The sequence below is a fragment of the Ursus americanus genome, chromosome 7 (assembly GCF_024610735.1).
Source record: "Ursus americanus isolate L20-20 chromosome 7, mUrsAme1.1.p, whole genome shotgun sequence".
Lineage (NCBI taxonomy): Eukaryota > Metazoa > Chordata > Mammalia > Carnivora > Ursidae > Ursus > Ursus americanus.
Window position 1 is genome coordinate 29,037,306 of NC_142133.1, and position 18,077 is coordinate 29,055,382.

Below are 18,077 nucleotides of genomic sequence, written 5' to 3' on the forward strand. Positions count from 1 at the left end.
AGATTGCCAAGCCATGCTGACGGCCTGCTTATTTCCAGAAGCATTTATACAAGGTCAGTTTGATAACTTAGTTTACATAGTGGGATTCTTTTCTAGTCCAGTACTGTAATTTATGCTTGTTCATTTTTATTAATTTGTAATTGCCCTCCAACCCTTGGGCCTATGTTTGTTTATAGATTTATTTAATCATATTAGACTGTTTCCTGAGATGTTTTTAGGTTATGTGCTGTATTGAGATGACACCTGTTAATGCTTCCGTGATGTGATGGCTGAGGGGTAAGGCATTGAGGGGGAAAGCACTGGAATTGGAAAAGGCTTAGGGCCATTAGGAAGAGGAGTGGCCTGGACTGACAAATAGCCAGGGACCAGGTACTGGACTCCGGGGAGCGCTGGAGATGGGGTCTGTGTGAAATTATTCAACAATGACCTGTTTAGAGTAATGCTGACTCTTGATCAAAAAGATCAAAAAAATAAAAATTTTAGTTAGCCCTTGTTTCCTCTTTTTTTTTTTTTTTTTTAAAGATTTTATGTATTTATTTGTCAGAGACAGCAAGCTAGTGCGCACAAGCAGGGGAAGCTGCAGGCAGAGGGAGAAGCAGGCTCCTGTTGTCCTTGTTCCTTTACTGGTCCTCCTCGTCCTCAGATTCGTTGCCTGAAGTATCAATATATTGTCTGAGCGGCAGGCACGAGAGAGAAAGAAATGAATGTGGATATGGCCCAGCCCCTGTCCTTGGGGCCCCCCACATCCTGTGGGTGTGTCAGACTTGTTAACAACAAGTGTGGATAAGTCAGATAAATGTGTGTGTTCAGTGTTCCCGCAGCAAAGGGGAAGTAATACAGACACACCCGGGAGAGGGGCTCAGGGATGGCGCCACTCCGGCAGCGCTGGTGTGCTTGGCCTTTTTGCCTTTTGCTTATTTCTGTTGAAGGCCTAGAGCGGGAGCTGCAGACTGTGAGGAAAAGCCCTTGTCACTCGCAGTAACTCTCAGTGCTGGGACACACCGGCCTGACTCTCTGCGCGAGGCGGGGAGTCGGCTCGGCTGAGATTCTGGGCCTCCTGGTACCTTGGTTTCCTCATCTGTAAATGTGGTGATTGGAGTCGATGAGCTCTCAAGCCCTGGAGAGGAAATTCTTATGGCTTCTTTCTGGTAACAAACTTGGTCTGTGATCTGTGCGTGTGGAATGTGTGTGCTTGTGATGGAGAAAATCAGTAAAAGGGTGAGATGGTAGGGTTTGTGGCCAACATTGACTCTTTGGTCATCTTTTCTGACACGGGCTGGGGTCTCTTCCTCTTCTGTCTGGGGGAGCTGACTTGTGGGCCAGCTCTGCCCTGACCTGTAGCAGGGTGCAGGGCTGTGCTGGGATCCCCTCCCTTCAGGCTGTGCTTCTGGAGGCAAGGGGAATGACAAGGCAGCATTTTCTCTGTCAACAGCTCTCACAAAAGGGTTTGCGTGGACGAGTTTGTGAGTAGGCCGGTTTAAGCCCCTGCCAGTCTCTCGTTCTTTAGTTTGCCTAGCACACGTCTGCAGGGACTCCAGCCCTGGTTGGGAAGGTGCCTGCGATACCAGACCAGGACCTCTGGCACCTTAAACCATGAACAGTTCCCAACGGGTGATTTTTGTCTACGGGATTCCTTTCTCATGCTCATTAAGATTTTCGTTCCTAAATTATTTTAAGTCCAACTTTATTTGGGGATTCTTGAAATCTTGAGCAACATCATTGTGTGGTAGAAAGAGTGAGAGCTTAGTCTTGGGGTCAGGGTCCAGTGTCCACATGCTGGCTCCACCGGGATTAGCTCCATAACCTCAGACTAATTGCTTCACATTTTTGAGCTTGCAAAGATTAAATGAGGGGAGAACCACCGACATAGAAAAAATGGGAAAGGACACGAGGAGTCGGAAATTCAGAAAGGAAGTATGTGAAAAGAATAGCGTAAATTAAAACAGGGAGATGTCCTTTCTTTGTAAAGATTAAAAAGAAGGACAATGTCCACGGTCAACATGGATAGCTCCGTGTTCTTGGGCGTGCAGGGAAGATAAACCAGTTTGGGGGATGGAAGAGGAGGAGAGGAGAGTAATTTGATTGTTTACTTTCTCTCTCTAGTTTTTCCAAAGGAAATAATAAGACAAAAAAGATGGCGTTTATGAGGTTGTTCATCAATATTTTTTTGATTATGCGGAAAATCACAAACAACTCATTGGTAGTGATTGGTAAGCCAGAAAAATTCCTGTGTTGCATCAGAGATGCACGAGAGCTCTGCTGATAGGAGACCGACTACTCAGACTGTGCTCTCTCCCCTGTGAACTGAATCTGCTTTCCAGAAATTAAATCTCAGTGGGGCACCTGGATGGCTCAGTTCCTTGTGCATCCGACTCGATTTCGGCTTTTGGCTCGGGTCATGATCTCAGGGTCGTGAGATTCAGCCCCGAATCAGGCTCTGTGCTGGGTGTGGAGCCTGCTTCAGATTCTCCTCCCCCCCCCCCACTAAAAATAAAAATCTCAGTGAATGCAGAAGCCAGCTCTATTTGTTGTCAACATGGACATCAATTTGGAGTTCTTCATTTTCCCTTATTTCATATTCCTCTGTGATTTACTGCATTTTCTTTTCTTTATTTTTTTTTAAATCAAAGGCCTGTGAAAGAAAGAAAGAACACATTCCAACAGCCTCTCCAGTGACAACACTTGTTCCGTGAGGTGCAGATGTGGGTCCCCTTCTGGGGAGAGGCCCTGGGCCCGCCAGCACTTCCTCTTCCCAGTGTGGCCTCAGAGCCCACAGACTGGCTGTGTTACCTCTGCCTGCAAACACCCTGTGCAGGTCCTGCCTTGACCTCTGCTGTCCACGAATGGACGGTCACCTATATGTTGGCTATCTCCCAATTCATTGTATAGGACCCATGTTTTATAATAAACCTGTCCTCCTGACTTCAGACTCAAATGAAAGTATGCTTGGAGATGAGGTTGGGTTGGTGATTTAGAGATGTAGAACTTGTGCCAGTTTGTGACTGTGGCATCTCAGCTCCACATTCACCCTGTGTTGCCTGATACGTGAAAATGGATCAGGGCCTTCAAATATTTCACCTTTGCCTTCTGTAAGTTGAGGCTCTGAAGAAGATGTTGCAGAAGAACGGGATTTTCCTTCCTGGTTCCCAGGGTCTAGAACCAGGCTCCTGTAAAAGCTGCTGTTTTGCCCGCACTCCTCAGTGCCCACAAGGGCATGGCTTTTTCCGGCTCCAGCAGCCGTGATAGGATGGAGGAGTCTGGGCTCACCCCGGGTTACTGCTTCCCTGCCCTGGGTGGTTAGCCCCACGTATATTCATACTGGAGCCCCATGATCCTGGCCATCTAATCTTTGTCCCAGGCTCTGGCCACGAGCTGCTCCCGTCTAAGGCATACATTGACATGCTAACCTGCCGTGGAAGGGGGTCTCCCCACTTCCGGGTTCCAGCAGCACACTCGACTCCCTGTGTGTGGTGATTCCCTCTGCACCCTTGTTCTCTTTGCATGCCCCACCCAGCAGGCTCCAAGGCTTGTTTTCACTTATTCTCCTGATGGGGACCCTGTGTGTTCCAGGCTTTGTGCCTGCACCCCCGGGGGTGGTTCCTGCTTTCCTGGGGACTGGACCATCTCTGGCCTGGGAACCTGGGAACTTTTCTGCCGTCCATACCTTCTCAAATAAGCTCAAAAAAGCTCTCTTCCACCTTTGTCCTTTTTCTGGTACTTTTCTTTTGCCAAAGGCTGCTCTTAGAATTCTATTCCATCTTTATAGTTACTCAGTTACCAGATTCTAAAACTTGTGCATAAATTACTGTGTGGTTTCTGCCTCCTGGTTGGACCCAGACTGAAATTCCCATCCCATGTAACCCAACTAAGCAAACAGAAGGATGGATCAGAGAGAAATCTAAGGATTTCTCTGAGGGCCTGCTGAGAGCCTGCCGGACTGTGCTGTTTGTACCTAGTCCTGGAGCTCAGAGTGGAAACACTTACCAAGGCATAGCCATGTACAGCTCTTAACAAGGCCTCCAACACACATTAAGCTCCACAGGAATGGGGCGCCTGGGCGGCTCAGTCAGTTAAGTGTCCAACTCTTGATTTTGGCTCAGATCATGATCTCAGGGTCATGCGATTGAGCCCCGCATAGGGCTCTGTGCTGGGTGAAGAGCCTGCTTAAGATTCTCTCTCTCTCAAAAAAAGTCTCCACAGGAAGCAACTGCCTGCCTTTCAGCCTTTGTTTTCTAAGATGATTTCCCACTTTAGGGAAGTGGATGCCCCTCAGATTTTAAGTCTGTACCAAGGACCTTCCTTCCTTGAGGCATGTTCACCCTGGGCCTCCACTGTCATGGAGTGACAATTGATGGGGGTGTCAAGGTCCTCCCGTTGCCAGAAAGGAGGTGTGGAGGCTCCCCTATTTGGAGATAGGACAGAGGATGGGGTCTGCCGCAGGAGGAGGGTTGGCGCGCTCCCCTGTGCACAGGGCACGCCCAGTCAAAGCACACCCCAGTATGTTGCCTTTGGTGGGTCTGGGGCTGACTGTGGGAAATGAGGGGGTGGGCGACAGTGTCCATCCCCATTTACCTCTTCAGATCTTGTCCCCGAACTCCTAGATTGAATACAGACAAAAAAAAATAATAATTTTTTCTATTGTACTTTAGTACTTTGAAAAGAGACAGATTTGTATAAATACGTGTGTGTGTCATTTACCAGCCCATAAGTCAGTGATTTTCCTGTGTCATCTCTTTGGAGAAAAGGTATACATGTTTAATCTAGTTTCTACTGACTATCTCACTGTATTCATTGAACTTGAGCAGATGACCAAAATATCTGTCCATTTAGCAAATGTGGAATGACTCTCAGGTGCCACGTGCTGGGGTAATGGGGCATAGTGTGAAGACCTTGATTATGGAATATGCCAGGTGTAGGCCAACATAATCAGGAGAGGGTGCCCTAACTCCTGGGAGGTGGGTGCTCCACCCAGGAGGTGACACTGGAACTAATTTATTTGGAAGGAGTAGAAGCTCTCCAGGAAGGCATAGCAAAGGGAAGCCACTCTGCAGATGGCAGAGTGAAGCTGAGATTTTCTGGAAGAGAAATGTGTTTGCTGTGTTTGAATGTTCAAGTGTGGATGGCATGGAAATGAGGGATATTGGCTGGAGACGGTGGAGGGAAGCACGAGTCATTATGAAGTGCCCAGGTTGGGACCAGAAGGGGATGCGAGTGAGAAGACTGAGGCTGGTGTTGAGGCTGGGGCATATCACTGGGCAGGAGATCTTGGAGAAGAAGGGAAGAGGCCATGAGGCCCTGAGCTCTTGCTCTGGGAGTGGAGAAGAGGGGAGCTTTAGAAGACAGCACGGGTAGGTGGTGCTTTGAGGGAGCAGTAGCCTGCTGGTGGTTGTCTGACCAAACCGGGGGAACAGCATGAGCAGGAAGAGTATGTATGCACAGGGGACTAAAGACTGAGTAGTTGGGGAAGACGGCCGGTCTGGGAGCATGGTGGGAAGTAAGGCAGGAGGCTGTCGCTGTAGTCAGTGGCAGAGCCTGCATAGAATAGAAGAGAGGTGACGAGGAAGTGCAAGTCACGTTGTGGGAACATGAGACCCGGCTCCTGGTTGGACAGGGAGAGCATGAAGAAGCAGCAATTCAAGGTCATTCTCGGATGTACATCCAGGTGCCTGTGAAATTGACTTATTACAAATAGTGGACTTGGGAAGAGGGACCCTACAAAGCATTTAGAAGCTAGTATCTGGAATTAACTGGGTCAACCTGTGGTCTTCCTTTTGGAGGTGATGTTTAAGGTAGTGGTTACGTGGGTTTCTAGAGAGGGAGAATTTATAAAAGGGGCAATGAACAACAAAACTTGAGTAATGTGTTTAGTGTTGGAGGGATCAGTATCCTTGAAGGAGAACTATTGAATGCCCACTGAGGGGTAGACAACAAACTGGAATGGTAGGTTATATCTTCCCCCTTTTACAAATGAGGAAACAGACTCAGAGAGGTCAAGTAACTTGCCCAAGGTCACACAGCTAGTAGGTAGCATAGCCAGAATTTAATTCTGGGCTGACTCCAGATGTCAGGCTGACCTTCAGAGTGAAAATGGATTGGGGACATTTCTATCCTCAAACATATACCAGCCTTGTTTTATAACTACATAATCTTTTACACTAAACAGCTAAAACTGTTGTCAGTTTTATTAAAGGCAGGGTCAAGATGGCCTGTGGGAAGATTAATTCCCTGTCATCATTTGCTAAATTTTCGTCTTCCCCCTTTTCTGAAAGTTCTTGGTGATAATTTTATCTTAAATGATAAATACCCCTTGAGAACATCAGCATGCTGGGCTTTGAGGAACTGTAATCAGTTGGGGACGAGAACATGTCCTTCCAGACACTTTCATGTATAATGTTGCCTGTGGGGATGTGTGGGTGAGTGGATTCATTATATGTTCTTTTTCCTTTTAATTTCAAACGTGAAGTACTAATACTCGTACTGATGACTATCAGCCAGACCCCTTGCATGTAGCTGGTAGCTGTTCTAAGACTTAGAGATTAGAAGGCAAAGTCAGAGACACATATGTGTTCTCTCTCAGTGCAAGCTTCTAGGTGAGGTTATGGGGAAAGCCCTGGCCTTCCTACTCTAGGCCTGGCGAGAACCCGGGCTTCTTGCTGCTATTAAGGAAGGTTCTGGGTATGGCCCAGCTCTTCTGGTCCCCTGAGCTGTTTCACTCACACCCTGATCACTCCACTGTGTGCACGAGTGCTGGGAGCTGTTCTCTCCCCCAGAACCACTTAGCTGCAAACTGTCCCTGTCTCTGTTTATTGGGGCAGAGCCTGGAAAGGGCTGGCAAGGACCAAGCAACAGCTGGGAGCAGCCTGGGAGATAAGGACTTAGGAAAGCCACTCTCTCCAGGCCCCTCGAGGGTGGGGGAGAACAGCGGGCCAGCAGAGTGATGTGCCAGGTCTCCAAAGCCTGTCTGTACTTCCCCCGTCCTCGTGATACGGCAGTGGGCTTGGGCTCTCTCCCCCTGGCGGACTTGTGTGTCTGGTTTGTGCAGGAGAGTGAGCAGGAAGCAGGACCTCCTGGACGCGAAGGCTGCCAGCCCATACTGTGGTTAAGAGCTTGGATTTCCAGCCTCCTTGCCTCAGCCTGACTGGACAGGGGTGGCTGCTCATTTTATGTAATGGTTATAAGAAGGTCCTGCCTTCCTTTATAACCTTGATAATACTGTAGGGCAGTGCCAAGCACAGGTTTCTGGTCAGGCCTGGGTGTGATTGCTGGCTCTGTCCCTGACTAGCCGTTGGTAGCCACCTCTCTAACTTGCCTGAGCTCCGTGGCTGTGTGTGTGTGTGTGTGTGTGTGTGTGTGTGTGTGTGTGTGTGAGAGAGAGAGAGAGAGAGAGAGAGAGAGAGAGAGAGAGAGGGAATGAATGAGAATATCCCTGAGTTGAAGTTTTGAGAATGAGTCCTTCTGGCTGTTGATGGCTACATTAGAATGTTTTCTGGCCAGCATTTTGTTTCTGTGTTTCTAGGGCTTTCAGAACTAGAGGAAACATTTTAGGATAAGCCCCTTCAGTGGTTCCCACTCTAGTGTCCCTGAATGAAATAACTGGGATGCGTGGGACTGTATACTGGGAAACAAAATGAGGTATGTGAGAGTTTTGCCCAGATTTTGGCTTATGCAGTAATCATTAATCAAGTTTACTTATTTATCACCCTGCCTCCCATATCTGACTTTGACTCATGGTAGTTTTGTAGGTTCAAATGTATAAATCTAAAGCTTTAAGATATTTAATAATTTTTAAGGAGATTAACCATGGAAAGTAAGACTAATGTCCCATTAGTCATAACCTTGTGTGGCACTGTTTGCTTGTATCATGGTTTAAAACTCAGACTCAGAGCTGAGCTGCTTGGGTTTGAATCCTGGCTCTGCCATTTACCAGCTGTGTGACCTTGGGCAGGTTAAATCACGATTGCTGGTGCTTGGCAGGTACCTAAGTATTTATTAAAACAGGGCATAGGTATTCATAGTCCTTTCTAATAGATGGCTTCAGATAAATAGCACAGGACCAAGGAAAGCTGTCAGGTGGGCTGGGATGGATGTTGTCACAGGGGGTCTAGGACAGTGGTGGAGTGACTATGGGACTGAGGCCATGACACAGGCTATCGACTTGGTGTCATAAAGATGGGAAGCCAGCCTCAGGAATTGTGTGAGATACGCTCCCCACCCCCATCCCAGCTGGTAGATGTGCGCAGGAGAGGCTGTTCAAAGACGGACATGGTGTGGCAGCACTAAAGAATGTTCAAGTAACCTACGATCCTACCACCCCAATTAAACCAGTTTTGGTTTTGTGTGGTTATTTTATCTTGATTTTCACATAGTGTAAGCATGTGCTGTTTTATAATCCACTTTCAGCTAACAAGTATATTTTTCCTGTTTCTACCTTGCTTTTCCAAATATTTTAATTGCAAAATAAAAAAGGAAGTTCTTTTCCACTAAACAGAACTAACTGAAGTGTTTTAGAAATTTCAAAACTGTTCAGTCCTTATTGGGAGTGGGGGGAAGGCTCTACCCCGAGGCACAAGGTGAAAAGCTAAGGTTATTCTTTGTTTGCATATGGGATTTTCTCCTATTTCTGTTATTCACCATAAAAATTCTGTGTTTCATAGTAAGCGTTGTATAACATCTTCCCCAGTTTTGGGGTAAGTTTTCTTACTCAAATTCTTTTTAAGCAATGTAACTTCCTGCTCAGAAAAGAACATGTATTGGTTTTATGTCTGCAATGGGAATATTTAGTCAGATATTCAGAGAGCTTTTTCCCACAGATATTTTTATGGGGGTCACTGTTTTATCCTCCTTTCCGTGAACTTTGGTTTGTTGTAAGAGTCTGCCAAAAGCTGAGTTCTCATGCGAGGAACCATGCCCAGGTCACAAATGAAAGATGACGTTTAAACTTGATGTATAATTGAGAATCTTGGTTTTCCCATCCTTCCTTCTCAGGTTGGAAGAAATGCCCTTTAGCAAGTAGTGGTAAGAGCCTGAGGTGCGTGTTTGGGAATTTGGACTGGGAAGCCTGGCCCATTCTCAGAAGGGGGGCTGGGAGCTTCTAGGCGTTCCCGTTTCCTTTTCTTTGGAGAGTCTTGGTAATGATCAAATGTACGTTAGGTACATATGAGCTAACAAATAGAGTTTTCCTGTGCTTTGGGGTTTTTTTAGTCTTGAGCCAGCCCTTGAGACTTTGCTGTTGACCTACCTGGGTCAGGTTACAAGAATGTGGCCAGTGCCTTGTAGAAAAAGGAAATCCAAAGAGCCCTGGGTTGGGAACCATTTGAAAGCTGCATCCTGTCACCCTTGTCACTTAACTCTTGTGTAATATTTAGGCAGCTCAATTAACTGTCTCCGAGCCTCCACTTTTCTCATTTAAAACAGGGGCTATCCTTTCAGCTTCCCTGAGGGGGTGCAAATGAGAAATGCACAAGAAAGTGCTCTGCAGACTGGAATCCTTGAGCAGATAGAAGGAGGGGATGGTGTCCCTTTGAGAGCCACAGAGCCCTGTCTTGGCTGAGGTGATGGGAAGTCCTGGCTGGGTCTTGATCATGGAAATAAAAGCCTGAATTGCAGTGGATGAAGTTGGAAGTCTTGGCCAGGGGTGGCAAACCTCGTGTTTTCCTCAGAGTAGTCCCAAAAGAAGTTACGGTGCTTTCCATGACAGAAACTTCAAGCCATCACTTCAGACAGTTATGGCTGGATTCCACATAGCCATAGCCCTGCCCCATAACCTGTATGTACAACCAGCTCATTTATCTGGAATCATCTCACATATTATTTACCCGGAATCTTTCCCTAGGAAAATTTACTCACAGGTTCACAGCCTGTTTTCCTGTGCTTTTCTTTTTTCTCCTTAAGCTGACCTCTCTTACTCTAGAAACTTCAGAAATAGTCTCCTGATACCCGTATTCCTTTTCTGAGTTGAAAATTTCAGTAGTTAGCTGTTCATAGTATGCACTGTTTTTTCCTGAGTACCTTCCAAATCTTTTTCCTCATTGTGGGCTTTCTCCATTCATCCTCATACTTTTCCTTATTGTCCTTTCTTCAGGCTGTTTACATGAAGCACCCAAGACCTAGAGATCTGAGATACGGGCTCAAGTGCTACAGTAGCTTTAGAAGAGTTATCCCAATTTAGAGAGAATCGCTTGTTTTTGAAAAACATTTTGTCTCATCTAGAAGCCAAAAAAAAATCCCAAAACTTAAAATACGACTTACTTTCTTAAAAGTTGGCTATTTCTTCACCTGTATGAGGTACCCATGCAAGTACATTCTGAGTGTCCATTTGAGTTCTCTTCTTGCAAGTAAGGCCCAGAGCAAAGAGGTTTAAGTTGCCAAAGATGTATTGGACGGAGACCTTCAGTTTGCTCCTTATATTTGCCCAAAAGCTCATTTGAAAGGAGCTGACCTAAGGAGGGTGTGGACCCTAGACTTGGGTATGGGTGTTTGAATTATTCAGGTTGTGTGTGCCTTGGGACCCTTTCGAACTGGAATTAAGGAGTAAAGAAATGTGTTGTGGTTTGTTTTAACTGCCTTAGGAAGTTTAAGAAAGCCCTTTCTTGGGGCACCTGGGTGGCTCAGTTGTTAAGCATCTGCCTTCGGCTCAGGGCGTGATCCCGGAGTCCTGGGATCAAGCCCTGCATCGGGCTTCTCCGCTGGGAGCCTGCTTCTTCCTCTCCCACTCCCCCTGCTTGTGTTCCCTCTCTCGCTGGCTGTCTCTCTTTCTGTCAAATAAATAAATAAAATCTTTAAAAAAAAAAAAAAAGCTCTTTCTTGGGGTACCTGGGTGGCTCAGTCGGTTAAGTGTCCTACTCTTGATTTCGGCTCAAGTCATGATCTCAGGGTCATGAGATTGAGCCCTGCCTTGGGAGTCTGCTTGGGATTCTCCCTCTCCATCCCCTTCTCTCCCTCCACCCCCTGCCCCTGCTTGTTCAGTCTCTAAATAAATAAATGAATAAACAAACAAACAAATAATTAATTAATTAAATAAAATCTTTTTAAAAATGCCCCTTTCTTGGTGGCTCAGTGGTGGGATTCTTGAGGGGTGGAGGTGGGTAGTGGTTGAGAAGTGAGGGGAGAAATGGGGTGGTGAAAGGGGGCTGTTTACTGGGTGAGCTGGGGGCACCCACATAACTTTGTCATCTGCCGTGTTTTCTAGATATGCAAAAGTTTTAGGGGTGTGGGGGTATGGGATAGGGGCTGTTTTTTTTGTTTTTTTTTTAAGCACATTTTCCTGCTGTGTCTCTAACCAAAGCTATTTAGCAGTGGTAAACACAAGCGACTAGATAGGGATCTGCTAGACAGATTTTAAGAGACACAAAAGAACTTGTGAATTCCAACCTATCTAATCTGGGCTGTCCAGCATGTGATAACTTCACAGCATTCTCAGCATGACAAATACTTCTACCTTGGGACTATTTGTTAGAACCCAGTAAACTTGAAAATCCTCTTATATTAAAATAATAATAATAAACACTACCCTTGATTAAAATGGGCTCCCAGCTTTGTTTCTAGAAGTTAGAGGAGAGTGGCTACCACATGACTTGGTGGCCTTGGAACCTCATTGACTTGGTGGCCTTGGAACCCAGCTCTGCCCTTAACAGCTGCTTCTTTAAATCTGTTTCCTCAGGTATAAAATGGGAATAAAAGTAGCAGCACCTACTTCATAGAATCACTGTATAAGGAGGATACTACATCGTGCTTGGAATGCAATAGTTCTTAGGAATTCTAAGTGTAGATTCTCAGTTGTAGAATTAACCTGATAAGAAAATTCCTTACAGTGCATTGCTGGTCCACTTTTTTGGATTGTCTTTTAATGGCAAGCTTATCTAACTGGTTATTCTTGTGGTCGGTCATCTATCTCAGTAGTGCCGGAATTCTGGAGTTCTATCCCCAGCAAACTATTTTATTGCTCTTTCTTCTTTTCTTCTGTTGCCCACAGCCCGAAATCTATTCTTGGCCTTTGATATTTCACGAAAATGTCATTTCCATTTTCCCTTTTTCATTTTGCTATAAACAGCAGAGCTCTTAAGTATGCAGTTTGAGTTTGGATAAATGTATACATCCATGAAACCCTCATCTAGGCCAAGACATATACAGTACATTTCTATGCCCTAGAAAGTTCCCTCCTTCCCCTTTCAAGTCAAAACATGGATCACATGGATCATGTTCAGATTTCTAGGCCCTAGATTAATCTTGCCTTCTTGAACCTCACATAAATGGAATTTCAGGTCGTCGTCGTTGTCATCTTCTTCTTTTAAAAAAATTTTTGAAAGAGAAAGCATGAGCATGGTGGCCGGGGGAGGGTGAGAGAGTGGCAGAGGCCCCACTGAGCAGGGAGCCTGATGTGGGGCTCAGTTCCAAGACCCTGGGATTATGACCTGAGCCGAAGGCAGAGGCTTAATGGTCTGAGCCACTCAGGTGCCCCAAGTTCGTCATCATCATTGTCGTCTTCTTCTTCTTTTTTTAAATAAACACTTCTTTGTTTCTTTGTTTGAAGTAATCCCTACATCCTACTTGGGGCTCAAACTCAGGACCCCAAGATCAAGAATCATGTGCTCTTTTCTGACTGAGCCAGCCAGGCGCTCCTGAGGTCTGTCTCTCATGCACAATGTAGTATTGCTGCTAGTAGAAGTCATTTCCTTTTTATTGCTGAGGCTTATTCCATTGTATGAATATACCACAGTTTGACAGTCCATTCTTCTGTTGATGGTATTTGGGTCATTCTCAGTTTTGGGCCAGTTGCTCAAAGCTGGTATGAGTCTTTCCATTTTCTGAATATTCGGTATGGCTAGTGTCTCCTCCGCCTCCTAGTCCTGCAACCCTGGGCAAGCATCTTAATCTCTCTCCCTTGCTTTGGTTTCTTCATCTGTCAAATGTTGGGTTGAGAAACAATTCAGAGTTGGGACCACCATTTTCTAAAAAATGAAATAGAAGAAAATGGAAAATTTTGTGAATTACATGGCAACTCACACATTGTAAGGCACATATAAATACAGTTACATGTGTGTACTGGGTCACAATATAAAATGTATTTGCTATGAATTGTGAGCAAATCAGTTTGCAACACACTGATTTGTATGTGTGTCCTTATAAGCAAAGAAGTTGAACACCTGTGAGGTTATTTAGTAAATGCGTATCTTTGCCCTCAGGTGTCTAAGACAGCCACGCTATTAACAGTCACTTATGTACTGCTTGCTGTGGACCAGCCACTGTTTCCGAAGCTTTACATACAAAATCATAGAGCCCTTGCAACCATCCTACGAAGTGGGTTATTGTCCCCATTTTATAGATGGAGAAAATGAGACATCAGTTGCACAGCTTGCCCACAGTCACAGCGCTAGAGTGGTAGGGCCATGATTTGAACTTAGCCAGCACAAGTCTACAATCTGTGTCCTAAACCACTATTCCAGAGAAGATAACGACAGAGGCAAGTGACATATGTCAGCAAATGCCAATTAATAATTATCTAATTAATACAGTGCTCCTCCTTTTTATTCCAGATATGAGAAATGAGTGTTGGACGTCGAAGAATAAAATTGTTGGGTATCCTGATGATGGTTAATGTCTTCATTTATTTGATCGTGGAAGTCTCCAAAAGTAGCAGCCAAGAAAAAAATGGAAAGGGGGAAGTAATAATACCCAAAGAAAAGTTCTGGAAGATCTCTGACCCCCCTGTGGCGTACTGGAACAGAGAACAAGAAAAGCTGAACAGGCGGTACAATCCCATCTTGAACATGTTGGCCAACCAGACGGGGGACGTATACGGGTTTTCCAACATAAGCCATCTAAATTTTTGTGAACCTGACCTGAGGGTCATGTCAGTAGTTTCAGGTTTCAGCAATTTGCCAGACAGATTTAAAGACTTTCTGCTGTATTTGAGATGTCGAAATTATTCACTACTTATAGATCAGCCAGATAAATGTGCAAAGAAACCCTTCTTATTACTGGCGATAAAGTCCCTCATCCCACATTTTGCTAGAAGGCAAGCAATTCGGGAATCTTGGGGCAGAGAAACCAATGTGGGGAACCAAACGGTAGTGAGAGTCTTCTTACTGGGGCAGACCCCGCCTGAGGACAACCACCCGGACCTGTCAGATATGCTGAAATTTGAGAGTGAGAAGCACCAGGACATTCTTATGTGGAACTACAGAGACACTTTCTTCAACTTGTCCCTAAAAGAAGTGCTCTTTCTCAGGTGGGTGAGCACTTCTTGCCCAAATGCCGAGTTCGTTTTCAAGGGCGATGACGACGTTTTTGTGAACACCCATCACATCCTGAATTACTTGAATAGCTTACCCAAGAACAAAGCCAAAGATTTGTTTATAGGCGATGTGATCCACAATGCTGGACCTCATCGGGATAAGAAACTGAAGTACTACATCCCAGAAGTTGTTTACACTGGCGTCTATCCGCCCTATGCGGGGGGAGGTGGGTTCCTCTACTCTGGTCCCCTGGCCCTGAGGCTGTACAATATAACTGACCAGGTCCTTCTCTACCCCATTGATGATGTTTATACTGGAATGTGCCTTCAGAAGCTCGGCCTCGTTCCAGAGAAACATAAAGGCTTCAAGACATTTGATATAGAAGAGAAAAACAAGAATAACATTTGTTCCTATGTAGATTTGATGTTAGTACATAGCAGAAAACCTCAAGAGATGATCGCTATTTGGTCCCGGTTGCAAAATGCGCATTTAAATTGCTGAAATATATACAAACTAAGTTTTGCATAGAAAGACCTATCTTGGATAGTTCCCATGTTGTGTTCTTTCACATTAGGGGTAACTTCTATGTTAAACCATCAAAATTGCCTTTATTAGTAGTATCCATTTGAGGGCCTCTAAACTCTCCAGTGTGGTACTTTCTGAAGAGGGAAAGCAGACGATTATAATTTTTTTTTATGGAGGATGTAGTGGGACGATTCATTCTGATCCTTCCTATGGCTAATGGCCGTTATTTTCTAATTTGCCGCCCTTCTCACCTGAAATCGTGTTTCTGGAATTTGACCGTTTTAGGTTATTTATGTTTTGCCCTCTTGATCATATTCAGACCTTTCCATTATAACGAGTGAATTATCTGCAATTTAGGTGTTTATGAACTCATTGGCTACAAAGACTTTGTTCTGTGTGATCCAGTGGTTTTTGTTGAGTGGAATTCCATTTATTGTCATGAAATTCGGATGAATTTTTTAAAATTGTCTGGAAAAATTCTGTCAAAGTTTCCCACCACCCCAACAGTATTTTTTTGTGTTAATCAGGTCAGCTAATTTTGCAAAATGAGAATCACTGTGTGATATTTATCCTGTTTACCTTGTTATGGTCTCAGGGCTGTAATAAGGAGAAAGTTTAGCTGTTCTTGTATTTGGTTTGCTGGGTGGTATCATGATCATTCTCAAGTTTTAGTATTTGACAGTAATTAGTGTGATTCTGTAATGGTCAACTGAAAATTGAATTGACCCAGGAAAGCATATGTCATTTCTGAACTTCAAGTGAAAAGACCGAAACTGCAGACCTTCTCACGAGTGCATTGTCAGTTTAAAACTCCAGGATTCTGTTCTTGCCATATTTTCACATGCCGCTTATATAAAATTATTCTGAGTAGTGACTGCTTCCCTGTCTCAGTGTAGAAGTGCCTGTGTTTTTATTTATTGTTCAGATCAAAGACCAAAACATTTTCTTAAATATATTTTGTGTAATATTTTATTTGTATACAGTGTTGTTGATGAAATATTTAACTAGAGCATGGTATTTTAAGTGTTAAGGTGTAACATATGTTAAATAAAGCTAACTGTTATTTTTGAATTTTAAAACTTGGCTTTTTTGTGGGGGAGGGGGGCTAAGAACTACTAGAGTTGATAAAATTCTGCCAAACTGTTGCTTACATATACTCTCTGGTAACATGCTTTCTTGAAATATTTTTGTGTTTATAGAGATGATGCTTCTTACCACATGTGATACTGGGGACTGTAAGAAGATGGAAATAAAAGTGACTGTATTTTTAATTGTTGTGTGTAATGTGTAATAATCTATGATCTCTTTTTGTTTCCTGTATTTGATTACGTTGCCCCAAAAGAGACCATTTTCCCCCCAGAAACAATTATGCTAGTATTGACCTATAACTTTTTCTCTGTCTCAATGCGTTCTCTGTCTTTGCATTTAAAATTCTTAGAAGTGCTTTCCCATCTAGAGTCTTGAAAGAGGAATATAAATATTTATTTACGCTTCCATTTGTGGTGAGTAGAAAATGTAATTGGAAATAATGCAGCACCTTTTTAAATTTTTTTGAGTATAGTTGACATACAATGTTACATAAGTTTCAGGTGTACAACATAGTGATTAAACTTCTCCATACATTATGCTGTGCTCATCACAAGTATAGTTTCTGTCAACTGTACAATGCTATTATTATGTCATTGACTGTATTCCCTGTGCTATACCTTTTATTTCTGTGAATTTTATTCATTCCATAATTGGAAACCTGTATCTCCTCCCCTTCCCCCATCTTGCCCATCCTCCCATCTTCTTCCCTCCAACAACCATCAGTTTGTTCTCTGTGTTAATGGGTCTGTTTCTGCATTTTGTTTATTCATTTGTTTTTTAGGTTGTACATATAAGTGAAATCATATGGTATTTGTCTTTGTCTGACTTATTTCACTTACCATAATACTCTCTAGGTCCATCCATGTTGTCACAAATGGCAAGATCTCATTCTGCTTTACAGTTGGGTAATACTCCATTGTGTGTATAGACCACATCTTTACCCATTCTTCTATGCACTGACTCTTGAGTTACTTGCATATCTTGGCTATTGTAAATAATACTGCAGTAAACATAGAGGTACATAGATCTTTTCAAATTAATGTTTTGTTGTCGGTGGGTAAATTGGGTTTACTGGATCGTATCGTATTTGTATTTGTAATTTTTCAAGGAAGCTCCATACTGTTTTTCACGGTGGCTGTACCAGTTTGCATTCCCATCAGTGGTGCATGACGGTTCCTTTTCTTCTGCATCCTTGCCAACACTTGTAATTTCTTGTCATGTTGATCCTAGCCATTCTGGTGGGTGTGAGGTGATCTCTTGTAGTTTTGATTTGCATTTCCCTGATGATTAGTGATGTTGAGCCTCTTTTCATATGTCTGTTGGCCATCAGTAGGTCATCTTTGGAAAAATGTCAGTTCATGTCTTCTCCCCATTTTTCTTTTTTCTTTTTTTTTTTAAAGATTTTATTTTATTTTTTTATTTATTCGACAGAGATAGAGACAGCCAGCGAGAGAGGGAACACAAGCAGGGGGAGTGGGAGAGGAAGAAGCAGGCTCCTAGCGGAGGAGCCTGATGTGGGGCTCGATCCCAGAACGCCGGGATCACGCCCTGAGCTGAAGGCAGACACTTAACCGCTGTGCCACCCAGGCGCCCCTCCCCATTTTTCAATTGGATTTTTTTGGGATTTTGTGTTTGTTTTTTGGTGTTGTAGAAGTTCTTTATAGATTTGGGGTACCAACCCCTTATTGGATATATCATACAAATATTTTCCCCTATTCATTAGGTTGCCTTTTTTTGTTCTGTTGATGGTTTCCTTTGCTGTGCGGAGGCTCCTTATTTTGGTGTAGTCCCTATAGTTTGTTTTTGCTTTTTTTCCCCTTGCCTCAGGAGACCTGTTAGAAAAATGTTGCTACAGCAGATGTCAGAGAAATTACTGCCAGTGTTTTCTTCCAGGATTTTTATGATTTCAGGTCTCACATTTAGGTCTTTAATCCATTTTGAGTTTATTTGTGTGTATAGTGTAAGGAAGTGGTCCAATTTCATTCTGTTGCATGTAGCTGTCCAGTTTTCCCAACACCGTTTGTTGAAGAGACTTTTCCCCATTGTATATTCTTGCCTCTAAAGGAGCATCTTAAAGACCGTATTATCCTAATCCATGTCCATTTGGGGGTTTGTGTCCTTTTCAGCAATGGCATATACTGGGTTTTAGAGCTTTACGTATGTGCATTGGGCTCCATTATGGTTACCAACTGATCTTTAAGGCCATGAAGCCCTCTTGGTGCTTACAAG

General features: G+C 43.9%; 1 protein-coding gene across 5 annotated transcripts in view; it reads left to right on the plus strand.

Annotated features, from left to right (window-relative positions):
- B3GNT2 (UDP-GlcNAc:betaGal beta-1,3-N-acetylglucosaminyltransferase 2) overlaps window positions 1–16,030 on the plus strand; it is a 94,208-nt gene extending 78,178 nt beyond the window's left edge. For 4 of the 5 annotated variants that reach the window (XM_087863428.1, XM_045788066.2, XM_045788064.2 and 1 more), the window contains one exon: window positions 13,533–16,030. In XM_087863428.1, the coding sequence (XP_087719554.1) occupies window positions 13,542–14,735 (1,194 nt within the window). In that variant the 5' untranslated portion in view covers window positions 13,533–13,541 and the 3' untranslated portion in view covers window positions 14,736–16,030. Of the gene's footprint in view, window positions 1–69; window positions 1,149–13,532 lie in introns of those variants that run through there. The other variant, XM_045788070.2, reaches the window with a different exon arrangement.
- The last annotated feature ends 2,047 nt before the right edge of the window (window positions 16,031–18,077 follow it).